The following is a 13,537-nucleotide window of genomic DNA, read 5'->3' as shown; positions in this document are numbered from 1 at the left end:
TCTCTGTATCCACACCAGCATCTTTTGTTTTTGGATTTTTTAATAAAAGCCACTCTAACTGGGGTAAGGTGATATCTCATTGTGGTTTTAATTTTCATTTCCTTGATAATTAGTGATGAGCATTTTTTCGTATGTTTATTGGTCATTTGTTTTCTTTTGAGAAGCTTTTGTTCATGTCTTTTGCTCACTTTTTAACAGGGTTGTTTTTTCCTTACTGATTTGCTTGAGTTGCTTGTAGATTCTGGTTATCACCCCTTTATCGGATGTATAGCTTGCGAATATTTTCTTGCATTCTGTGGGTTGTCTATTTGTTTTGTTGATTAATTATATCCTTAGCTGTGCAGAAGCTTTTTAATTTAATAAAGTCCCATTTATTTATTTTTGTTGTTGCTGTGATTGCCATTGGGATCTTTTTCATAAATTCTTTGCCTAGACCAATATGTAAAAGAGTTTTTCCAACATTTTCGTCTAGCATTCTTATGGTTTCATGCTTTACATTTAAGTCTTTTATCCATCTTGAATTAATGTTTGTGAGTGGTGAGAGAGATGGATCCTGTTTTATTCTTCTGCATGTGTCTCTCCAATTTTCCCAGCACCATTTATTAAATAGGGCTTCTTTTCCCCAGTGTATATTCTTGTCTGCTTTGTCAAAGATCAGCTGAAGGTATGTGGATAGTTTTATATCTGGGTTCTCTGTTCTGTTCTGTTACTCTGTATCTCTATTTTTGTGCCAGTACCATGCTGCTTTGGTTACTATAACCTTGTAATATAGTTTGAAGTCTGATAATGTGATGCCTCCAGATTTGTTCTTTTTGCTTAAGATTGCTTTGGCTATTTGGGCTCTTTTGTGGTTCCAAACAAAACATAGAATTATTTTTTCTAGATCTGTGAAATATGACATTGGTATTTTGATGGGGATTGCATTGAATCTGTAAATCACTTTGGGTAGTATGGACATTTTAACAATGTTAATTCTACCTATCCATGAGCATGACATGTTTTTCCATTTGTTTGTGTCATCTGTGATCTCTTTCCTCAGTGTAAAGTTTCATAAAGTGTAAAATTTTAGGGTTTTCAAGTTTATATATTCCTCTCACTTTGATCGTCCTCTGCAAAATGAGGCTTCCATATTCACTGTCAGGGTTAGGAGAAGGAAAGGAAAGCTAAGGGGTAAGGAGAATTCAGTGAACATTTATTAGATAAGGGGACTTGTAAAATCCTTTTTAGTATTCTAAAACAAGCAAAATGGAGGCTGCAGATGTTTGTTTGATATTGCTGAGTTTAAATTCTTCAGATTGATTGTCTTATAATTCATGTGCCAGAAATATTAAAGGATTGTGGTGATTTATGTTTATAATACCTGGAATTATTTAAATATGTAAAATGTGATCTTTATAAAGATAACTGTGAACTTAAATTGCAAACAGAATGTAGCAGATTGAAAAAAATCTCAGTATTAATATTGGTCCCTCAGCACATAAATGTTATGGTGTATATAAAACATTTAAATTAGTCTTGTAGAATTCGTGGAAATGAAGTATATTCACAATAGAATTAGGTGGCTATTAGAGTTGTCATTTTTAGTAATTAGTAAAATAATGGAAAATGGTTATAAAGGGTAATGGTTTACTAATATATATATGTGTTTAACTTAGCAAAAATTCACACTGTTATAGTTCTGAGAGATTGCAAGTTAGAACATCAACTGCATACTTTTCTTGTTTAAAAAGTAAATAGCAGGCAGGATTTTAAAATTTGTTGCTGTTAAACAGAACAATAAAGACAGTAGTAAGATGAAAAAACAGCAGCCTATTTTTAAACAGAAAAAGGCTAGAATTCTCCATTATTAGATATACAATATCAACATAATCGATCTAGCAGCATTATATTTGAGCTGAAAATACACTTAAATTTGAGGCCATACACTACCATGTGTGAGTGAAACATCCTTCATATAGTTCTAAGATGAAATTACCCTTGAATGAATAGCATCTTCATTTATCTTCAAACCTCTTCTGTGCTTTTAGTGAATCTACTCTTTGAACATTCTACAACAAGAATTACATTATACCATTATACCAGAGTATTTCCGCAGTGTGAAATAGATTGGTTTGGAAAATGAACCTGGCTTTGCTATAAATTACATTCACAGGTACAAAGGAATTTGTTATTTTGTTTAAAATAGTCACAAATATAATTAAGGTCTTAATTTATGTTAAACTACAAATATGGCTATTACCGTAACTAGATTAGGAACTTAATCTGTCACTTCAAGAATGATACCTAACACTTTTCATTTGTAACCTTAGATACATTATTTCAATTACAGGGTCTGCAGCTGTTTGATATAAAAATGAATTATTTTGTAGATAGATTTGTTCATGGTTTTTAATTTTAAAACATGCCTCTTCAGTAAGGTGGAAAATAATTCTTCAGTTGTCACACATTTTCCTTTGTGTCCTGCTGAAACAGGATATGAATTAAAATTCAGAACCATTTTTATTTTGTGCCCTGAAAATGGCATTGCATGCTTGAGAATAGTCCTTAGTGAATTCTTACATAAAATATTTCAAATTTAATTATGAAATGAATAGAAGCTTTGTCCTAAAGAAGAAAAACCTGAGGTCTGCTGTCTGAGGATAGCTTTACATGTTTGGACTGAAAATGGATTGTTACCTATCTGGAATTTGAATAACTTTGTTAATGTGGCTCACATAAATTTAGAAGTTGTTCATAACCCCTTGAATTCCATGATATTGATTAATCAGTGCAAAGCATCCAATCTTTTAAAGACTTATTGAGGATAGTTCTTTAAAATTTTGAATTGTATTTTTATTGGCAAACAATGCTGATTTTATTGCTTAGGTGCAGTTAAAGAGAGTATTGCTATTTGTTTAACTTGTAAGACAAATGTTTTTAGAATAAAGACGAGGAAAGAAGATAGTTGGTACTGCTTATTGGCAAAGATTCAACATTGAGTTATTGTTAGTTGGTTAAAATGAAATGAATATATTCTGTGTCTCTGTCACCCACTATTTAGCTTATCCTAAGAATTTTATTTATTTTTTTGTTATTTTTCTTAGTTGGGAATATTTTTGTGGGTAAATAACAGTACTTTAAAACATTTATTATAGGAGCCCAGAAAAAAAGAAATTTTTTTTCTTTACTCCCTAATTGAGTACCAGCTATGTAACTGTTATTATGTTAGGCTTGGGTTACAAGTATTATTCTTTCTGTACCCTTGCCTATTTTATAACTTTTTGCTTATTTTTGACCCTATAACTTTATTTTATTTATATGTAATTCTAACAGGGAAAGCTTATATCTTTTTCTATTCTGGTTGTCTTTTTTGTTGCTTTCAGAGGGAAGCTGATTTTTTTCTATAGCTGTCAAATGTTAATTTATCTAAAATGAGTCAGATAGTCCAAGAGTAGTTTTCAGGTGAGAGTTGTATTAAGGAAGGTGCCATTCTCTGATGTGATGTGTCTTCATGTGTGCTCTCAAGTAAACATGTCATATTTTTAGTAACAAATTTACTCTATTTAAAGCTTTTTGTACTTATTGAATTGTGGTTTCTGATTTCTGCATAGGCAATTATTTTTCTTCAAGTTGAATTCCTGTTACTGTTTTCTAAAGCAATATCTATTTGTTGATATTTGTAACTATTGATTTTTAAAAATCTCTCTAAATTTAACAGGAGTTACTCTGACTTTTTAAAACAATGCGCTCTGGACCTGTAAAATAACAAAATGCTAATCTTTATTGTAGCTTATTATTTTTCTGTGGACTTAGGTATGTTTGTATTATTATGAATATCTGTGGCTTGTTCATTGAGGAAATGTTTATCAAGAGCCTATTGTATGCTGAGGACTAAAGTAATTGAATGAGATAGACATGGTCTGTATATACTAAAGGAGCTTATATCTGGAGGGGGAGGTCTTTTGTCAGTTCACTTATCAGTTTTATCAGTGTGTATGACTTTGAAAAATTACAAGGTAAACATTTATGTCAATATCAAGTTATCTTTATTCACTTGTTTTTTGCTTTGTTAGAAAAGATTTTATGTAATTATATGTATTTATAACATAAATCATATAGTCACTGTTTACAAGTGCTTTTGGTTATGTTCCGTTATTTTTTTAGTATCTATTTAGAGATTTTTTAATTTTTTTTTTCCTTTTAAGAGATAGGATCTTGCTATATTACCCAGGCTGGTCTCGAACTCCTGAGCTCAAGCAATCCTCTTGCCTCAGTCTTCAGAGTAGCTGGGACTATATATAGGCTGTTACCACCGTGCCCAGCTTATCTAGAGATTTTTATCTTAGTGCACAATTTTGCTGTTTTAATTTTATAAAAATAAATACAATTAAATTGTGATATATAATTATGTTTTTCTCGTAAGGAGGCATCAAAAGGTAATAAAATAAGTGAAGCTAACTTTCTTTTGAAGTCACCAAAGTTAAAATAGTCTTTCTTCCTTTATGGATGGACAAATGAGTATTTATTATTACTATTACTACAATATTTATAATCATATATTTATTGAATATATTATTCAGATGGTATCAGATGATATTTACAGTGTTTTAAATGTAGCACCTTAATCTGCCTAATAAATTGTCTTCATTTTAGAAATGAGAAAGCTATGAGGTAAAGGAACTTTCTAAAGCTAACAGTCACCAAGTTTCTACCCAGAGATCTCTCACTGGGAGGCTTCTTTCTGCTCTATTAGCTCCTTATTCTATACTGATTCTTAAGACTGATGCAGAGGATTCCATTTTTTCAAATGTATGTTCACACTAATCTTGCCCTTAGCTAACTTGTTAAATCCGTACTCTGTTAAGATCCATTAGATTCTGCTAGGGTACTCAGCCAGTGGGATTTAAGGAGTAGGTTGTGCTGATGGTTGCCCAGTCATGAGTGGTAGAGTTTATGACTCAGCAACAGAAAGTAAGAATTGTTTTAAGTGATGGTAAGGACAGAGATCTCAATGAGGCAACAGCATCCTTGTGCAAAGGTACCAACCAAGGCAGGCCTGCTATTGACTATGTTTCCATGCAACCAGGTTGCACCCTTGTCATCATTTTCTGAACAGACTATTGCCTTTTTTTTAAAAAACTTAATATAATTAAAGCAAAACATTCTTGATAATTTAAGGTTTTAAATGTTGTAGATTCTGTTTCCTTACTCCTGTCAGAAACCATCATATTTGTTGTTTTCTGTAAAAGAAATGAGTGACTTTTTGGCTTTAAATTTAATTTCACTGATTTTTTTCTCACATTTCTTTCTGGAATATTATTAGTATATTTGAGTATAAAGACTTGAAATTAGATGTGTATATTTGAGATGTTTTGTTTTGTTGATTTGCTTATTGTTATTCTGTTTACCTGCTTATATTACTTATAAGACCTTAAGACCTGCCTACTTACTTTTGATGTCCTGAAGATTAAACTATAGTTGCTGAGATTTTAAAGGATTCCAGCTAACAGTGGCTTCTTCATGTGTTACTTCTCAGTAAATTTTCAGAAGATAATTGCTATTATGGGATGGCTTCTTAGCTTACTTTAAAATTTTTTTAAATTTTATTTTATTTTACTTTTCACATTTTTTTTTTTTTTTTTTTTTAAGAGATGGAATCTTGTTCAGTTGCCCAGGCTGGAGTGCAGTGGCATGATCATAGCTCACTGCAGCTTTGAACTGCTGGGCTCAAGTGATCCTGCTACCTCAGCCTCCTGAATACCTGGAACTACAGGCATGAGCCACTGCACTGGGCTGCTACTTTGCATCTTAAAGCTTCTTATTTAATAAAGAAGTTAAATTGACTTTTAAATTTTTAAACATGGTAGGCTGTAGATACAGGACATAGAAAAGACCAAAAATGAATACTGTCCTTGTTTATATTTTTATTCAGCATAACATCTGTAGTTCTTCTCATTTTTTAACACCTTGATAGTGCCATACCTGCATGAAGTGCTGACAAAGAACATACTGACTTGTAGGTAGTTCTGTCAGTTGTGTCAACAAAAGAGGTGGGGTAGCCTTGAAGATTGGACTTCTCAACTTTTCAATAGAACCAGCTTATCTGGTTTTCAAAACATACAGTTGTACCCTTAGTTAGCAACTCTAGGCCCTTGAAAAAAGAGCAGTTGTCTGCTACTTATTTCCTGTCAGAAGTCTGACAGAGAAGCGACAATTAGAGAAAACCATCTAAAGACTCCTGAGCCCCCTCCTGCCACGAAAACCTGCTCATCCCACAGTTTTTTCTATCCTAGTAAATAGTAGTTTGCCTTTCTGAGCTATGTTTTAATGTTTTGCTCTAGGCATTTAGAAGAAACAGCCACATGAAAAGCAATTCTGCATTTAGTATATGTTGTTTTATGTCATTCAGTAGCCCCTATAGGAGATTCCAGATAAGAAATGTCTTTTGGAATTTAGTATGAGAAGTCCAGTTGAGGAACAATCTCATTCTTTTTTCAAGGGTAGAAATATTCCATTGATGAATTCACAATTTACTTAACCAGTCTCTTACCAATGGGCATTAAGCTATTATAATTAGTTTGCTGTTATAAATAGGGCTTAGGTGTGAATATCCTAATATATATCTTGTATAATTTTATATAAATATGTTTATATGATATATTTGTAACAATAAAATTTTGGGGTCAAAGGATATGTACATTTAGAATTTTGGTAGACCTTAACAAAGTGTCCTCAAAAGGTCACATTGATTTGTATACCCCAACCAGTGGTTGAATATAAATTGTGTTTTGAATTTTCACTTAACAGCCTTTTTTTCTATGCTTTTATTATCAGAAATTTTTGTGGCTTCATTTTAAAAAATTCACGTATGACTAGAACTAGATAATTTATTGTTTAAATTTTCATATGTTCATTCATTTATTTACCTGATAATTACCTGCCAGTTGTGAACCAGGCTCACAACATCCTTCTTTCCTTTTTTCTCTCCTTCCTATTTTTTCTTTCTTTCTTCTTCCCTCCCTCCTTTCTTTCCTTCTCTCTCTCTCTCTCTAACTTCCTATATGCCTTGATCATATTCCTTAAACTCTCCATACTTCTGTTTTCTCATCTTAAAATAGGGATGCTTGTTATACTTACCTTATAGGTAAAGTCCTTATGCAAGTACCTGACATATAGTAAGTGCTCAATAAATATTGGCCATTACAATTTTTCTTTGCAATTATCCTCTGTTCTCTGCATTTTTGTTTCCTCCCAATTCCTTTTTCTGTGGTTTGTTTTGGCTCTATATATTTGAGGCATTCCTCAACTGTTTAATAATCTCTCTAACAATTTATTTTTCAGAGTGAGGCACTAAAAAGCTGATGGGGGCTTTTTTGACAGTGGGCATCACTGTAGACTGATTGCTTACACATTCAGCTGCCATTTTTGTTAGTTATTATTCCTACCCCCAACCCTCACCGCCAATAAAACCATCACTGTTTGTACATTTTTTCTCCAGAGATATCCTGGAGGGGTATCCTGTGTTTGAGAGCCGAGAGGGAGAGGGGTGCTGGGGATCTCTTCAGTCAATGTATATTCTTACCCCTTTCCTCTTTTCAGTGTGATATCTTACCCAGGACCCTTTGCTGTTCTTGGGTCCCTGAGTCAGGAGCCTCTCTGATTCAGTTTCTCCAAAGAAGAAACCTCTGTTTCCCCGCTAGGTAGGGGGAGGGCTGGTTGTCTGATGCTTATATAGACTTTCACCCAGTCCTTCTATTTTCATTCATGTACCTCACCTCTGCCTTCTGTGTTACTTGGTTCCTTCAATTTTGGAATCTTCCTCGTTTTTGTGATGCAAATATATTGGCTTTCTTCTCTGCACACTCTTAGATTTCAGTTTCCTCTGCCTTGCTAAGTCTGCTTTCCATCTTTAAAAAAAATGGGTTCACATCTCTGGTCTGCTTTTGTCTCCTCTCCCATTCTTTGTGTCTTTCTGGGTTTATACCTTCTCTATTTCTTCACTGTTCTCTCAATAGATTTTCTGAAAGATTGCAGAGATAAATGTGTTAGTTCAGTCCTTCATGTTTAACCAGTTATTGAGTGATGATCTGGTATTATTTTTTTCCTTTGGATTTTTTTGAAGTTAAAAAATATCCTGACACCGTACCCCTTCAATGAATTTTTAGACATTATGAATTCAATTAACTTACTAAATATGCTGAAACTACATCAAGCTTATTAAATTTCAGGGTCTTCGAAACCAGTTACTAGCTGTTACGTTCTGTGTGCGTGTGTATGTGTTTAAAAAATTCTCTGTCATATGCATACTCAGTAAATTTATAATCAAAGAAAGAATTTATTTATTGGCTGTAGTTTTAATTTATTCATTCCTTAGTTCTTAGTTTTCACATGTTAATGCATTTGCCTGATCATTTTATCCATTGGAGTTGTTCAGTGAGTGAGTAACCCTATATTAGTTCTCTCTGAAATTGGAAATGTTATGGGGTTTAATATATCACCATCATCAAAAGTTGATCACTTGCAGGGTCTTTGGACACTATTACTATGTAGGTTGTTTTTACAATCTTTAATCATTTTCAGATGATGTCAGCCTCTCTTGCTAAGATCTCTTTTATGTACTGACTACGATTGGTATAGACCCATCCTGTCTGATAGACATCCAATAGACATAATCATATGTGATGATGGAAACGGTCTGTATCTGTGTTGTCCAATAAATACATAGCCCAGCCACATGTGTCTGTCGAGCACTTGAAATGTGGCTAGTGTGACTGGGGAACTGAATTAAAACTTTTATTCAACTTTAATTTAAACTTAAGATAAATAGCCATATGTGACTAGTGGCTACCATATTGGACAGCATAGTTATAAAACATTATTCTGATAGGATGTGCTAAGTTTTTGATTCAAATTATCTTATGTTGTCATTCATTTCAATTAGTTTAGAATAAAGTATTCAACTGAGGAGTAAGAATTACCTAAGTTATCCTAAGTTCATTCTTACAATTAGAACTACATTTTTCTTTGGATTTACATGAGAATAAAATATACGGATTGCTATTTCACAATTGAAAATAAAATATATTTTAAGTTAGTGTATCATGACTGTTATTTGGAGTATTTTTGTGTGCTGATAAGGTATTGAAAATGAAAGTGGAAGGTGAAAGTACTATTTTGGAGCCTCTCAGGTGTTTTCTTCTATCTTATAAGAGAAAGGAAAATAGATACTGTTTGCATCAAAGCTTCCTTTCATTTTAGAGTTTTTATATTATTGAAGATAGGTGTGGTCATGTTTTGTTTTTGCATTTTTAATGTTTGGATGAAAATGCTGTGTTTGTGACATCAGACTTCTTTGTGAACCACAGATTAATTCAGAAAATTCCTTTTGAATCGGTGATGAAGAGTAATTGTAATAAATACTGTAAAATTAATCTTTGGCTAATGAGAATTATGCTATCAGTTGAGGTCTGTGGTAAGTTGAGTGTTGTTAAATTGGTAAAAATTAAGTCAGTTTTTTTTTTTTTACAAAAAAGTAAAAATCATGGGTTTGATCGCAGAACATTACAATTCTGCTTAATCCTTTTTTTTTGTGAAATACAGCATTTTGAAATATTGATGAGTATAGGTACCTCTATGCAGGTAGTTTAGCAAAATATACCATATTTACTATTTATATAGTATAATAATTAATTAACAATAGAATATCGAGGCCTTTGAGAAGATATGTTAAATAATTCTTTCGAACTCTTTTTGCTGTACTGAAGACTTCAGTCCCTCTTAGCTTCTCATCATCACTGATTTCCCACCACCCCTTGCGTTACATGGAAAAAAGTGTCCTGTTCCCTGACAAAAACACATCTCTTCACCTGTATTCTTATTCCATCCCATTTTTACCTACTCATGGATCTTGGATATCAGCTGTTCCACCTGTTTCTTGTAATTTCAGCCTATCTCCAGTTTTGTTTTTTTCTTTCTGTGTTTTAATGAGCCCCACTTTTCTCCATCAGTATAGATACATATGTAAAAGAAAATAGTTGACCCTTCTACTCCTTTCTTTTTTTCTTCTGATCCATGATTTTTGAAAGAGTTGTTTATATTTATTTTCTCTAATTCTTATCTAGAGAGCCTTCCACATGGTTTTGATGCATGCTGAAGTTTGAGAACCACCACCCTAGCCTGTTTTTGTAGGTCAGTCAAGAAGCTCGCTATTAGTGCTATAATAGTGAGCGTAAATTTATATTCAAAGAATGAGTATATTTGTGGGCTATAGTTTTAATTTATTCATTCCTTAGTTCTTAGTTTTCATACGTTAAAACATTTGCCTGATCATTTTATCAATTGGAGTTGCTTACAAATAAGTAATGCTCTATTAGTTCTTAATATTAATTGGGATCACAGATTATAGTATGTAGAGGACTGTTAGTTTTCACCTAGACACTGAGGATTCAACTTTTGGTTGGGTGCGGTGATGTTTAAACCTAGAAACTGTAATTGTAGGTGAATTATTTAGGATTAGGTTTGGCTGTGAGTGACAGAAACTTTAAATTGCAGTGGCTTAAAAAGATGATTTCTTTCTTTCTCTTATAAACATGGGTAATCCAGGTTTGGTGACTACATGATTATTAGGAACAAATCAGGCTTCTTTTTACTCCTGTTGCCCTACCATTTCCAACACTCACCTTCTATTTCATGGTTTGATTTGGCTGCTCTAGCTATAGTCATCCTTTTTATATTATAGTCAGCAGGGAGGAAAAAAGAGGAGATATCCTCTCCTTTTAAAGCAGTTGCCTAGAACTTTTAGTCCCATTGACCAGAATTTAGACATTGGCCACACCCAGTTGTAAAGGGAGACTGGGAAATAAGAGTTTTTATTTCTGGCAGCCATGTGTGCAGATGTAATTCATAGTTTCTACTACTGTGGGGAAAGAGGTGAACATATGTTGTGGGGATAACTAATAGCCTCTGCTGTAATAAAAACTCTTGGGGAGCTTTGGTTGGTCCAATTGGTAAACAACATTGAATGCTTTAACATAATATAAGTAGTGCACCACTTTAGGTTAGTTGTGGGAAAATGAGGAAGATTTGGGAGAGGAGGACAGAATTACAAAAAAAATTAAAATCTACTTTTTGGCTTTCTGAGAGATGCCATTCACTTAGGGAGATCGAGCATGCACACATAAGCTACCAAGCAATGCAGGGATCAGAGGGTGTAAATGGGAGGGATCAGACTCATGTGAGATTTCTTTTTAGAGGGAAACATCTGTAGAGGACTAGAGTTCTGGGAAGACAGGTTTGAAGAAGAGAATTGACATACTTTTGGGTAAATGGAGTTCTTTGTACAAGATGTTAATCACTATTCAGTACTCTTACTACTTAACAGGAGTCTTTAAAACTGATTACTAATGTAGAACTGAGGAAGGAATTGTAATAAACCTATAAGAAATCTCTATTGGGCATTATGTGATAAGTAATAGCCTTGTTAATTTATTAGTTTTATCTCAACTTACATTTGACTGGTAGTTCCTTACATTTTTAGGAGTTCCTTCAGTTTCAAAAGAGATAAAAGATTTGTTTTCTAATTTGTGTGTGGTAATTAGAGCCATTGTAACTTATGAGCTCCCAATTGAATAATTGAATTATTTTTACATTTTTAGGAGTTCCTTCAGTTTCAAAAGAGATAAAAGATTTGTTTTCTAATTTGTATGTGGTAATTAGAGCCATTGTAACTTATGAGCTCCCAATTGAATAATTGAATTATTTTTTAGAAACATAGATAAATTTTGTGAGTAGAAAAGAAGCCACCAAGAAGTCATAGAAAAGAGAACAAGGGAGTAAGCTTTGAGTATTGTAAAAAATAGTGGATTTAGCATAGAGTTTACTGGTGTCTTAAAAATATTTACAAATGAATTAGAACGATATAGTAATACAATTTTGTATTTTTCACTTATTATAATGTGTATATTTTTTTCTTGTCTTAAAAATTTCTTCAAAAGCATGAGTTTTTAAGTTGACTGTATAACATTTGATAGTTTAGTTTACTGTAGTGATTTATCCCATCCCCTTATCATTTAGAAATTTAAATTGATTTTGAAATTTTTGTTACTGTAAACATAGTGATAATGGTAATTTAGGTCTTTAAAAAGTGAATTAATGAGCACAGAAGCTACATGTTAGAATATAGAGTATTATTGGAGAGAACTTTGAAGTAGCAGAAATATCATTTTGAGTTTTCCCCTAAGATGAGAAAGATGATGATCCTGTAGATAGTAGTGGAATTAAGCAATCAATAGCTTATAACATTTGGATTTTAGTCATCAATTTAAGAAAATTAAAGCAATATACAGTATTGCTGACTTACATAAGCTAATACAGGAAAATAATTATGGATAATTTATATTTTCTTCCTTAAGTGTATGTACATGCTTTAAGTTTCATATGTTTACTGGTATCTAAATCATTGATTTTTAAGTAGTGAAATGACATTTTATTTTTGTTTGGACAACAAATCGTTCACTTGAAATTGGTTCATTGTTTTCCAATGGAGCATTGCAGTATGAACTGTTAATTAAGTTTAGAAAATGAATGAAAAGTTCTGTTCAAATATGCATATGCTTTCACTAGGCTTATTGTATGTCTCTTGATTTACAGGCCTTTTTGCAAATGTGTAACCTGCCTATCAAAGTAGTTTGTAGGGCAAATGCAGAATATATGTCTCCATCTGGTAAGTGTGTTTTTTTTCTTCTCTGTTAATATTCTGGATTGATAAAATTACAGTGATAGTCCAGTTTGTACCTATATGTGAAAAATGCCTGATTTTTTTGTTTACCTTTAGGGGAAGTTTCCATGGTTTTATAAGGTAACAATTGCAAACTTGACAATCTTCGGGTCAGCATGTGTGTTCATTTCAATTTTGGTCAGCAATAGTTACTGGTGTGTTATGGGAATTGTTTTAAATAGTAAATATTAAGGAAATACATGATCTCAGATTTCCCCAGTTTTACTTACAGAAGACTTTCCTCATCAGTTAATAATGAATCCATTCATTATTCAATACATTTCTCTAAATTATACCTTTCCATAATACAGGCAGAAAAAGATTACAGCATAATTAATTTGTCATTAGCTGTTAGGTTTGAATGTTTTGGTTTCTAATTATTTCTTTTTTCTAATACTTTTTATTAACAAGTTTGAAGAAACTTTTTATGGAAGTTTTAGCCTTTCTACTATTCTTTATAATCAGTATTATCTTTCTATATGTCAGTATATTAAAATACTATTTTAAATATGATTCAAATAATTTTTAATATAAAAATATAGTACCACAAAGCTTACAAATAAATGTAAAGTATAAATGGCATGGATTATTATAATTATGGTTTTGCTGTAGCAATAACAATAAAATCACTCCTTTTTGAATAAATCATTAAATATAGCTGATTGGTATAAGTGTGTTACATTGCTTTTTAGGGAGACATTTACCTATCTTTTCATTGTGATGTGATGATAACTTTGGAATGACTTGTAATAAACATTTTTTTTTCACCTTAAGTTCTTAAGG

General features: G+C 32.3%; 1 protein-coding gene across 3 annotated transcripts in view; it reads left to right on the top strand.

The window, feature by feature from the left end:
- The window catches only part of MTX2 (metaxin 2), a 59,125-nt gene that overhangs the window by 32,586 nt on the left and 13,002 nt on the right, over positions 1-13,537 (top strand). For all 3 annotated transcript variants that reach the window (XM_069470490.1, XM_069470498.1, XM_069470485.1), the window contains exon 4: positions 12,628-12,700. In XM_069470490.1, coding sequence (XP_069326591.1) covers positions 12,628-12,700 — 73 coding nt within the window. The remainder of the gene's footprint in view (positions 1-12,627; positions 12,701-13,537) is intronic.

Source organism: Eulemur rufifrons, chromosome 1 (assembly GCF_041146395.1).
Source record: "Eulemur rufifrons isolate Redbay chromosome 1, OSU_ERuf_1, whole genome shotgun sequence".
NCBI lineage: Eukaryota > Metazoa > Chordata > Mammalia > Primates > Lemuridae > Eulemur > Eulemur rufifrons.
The sequence above is the reverse complement of the archived record's forward strand: the minus strand, read 5'-3'. Positions and strand labels throughout refer to the sequence as shown.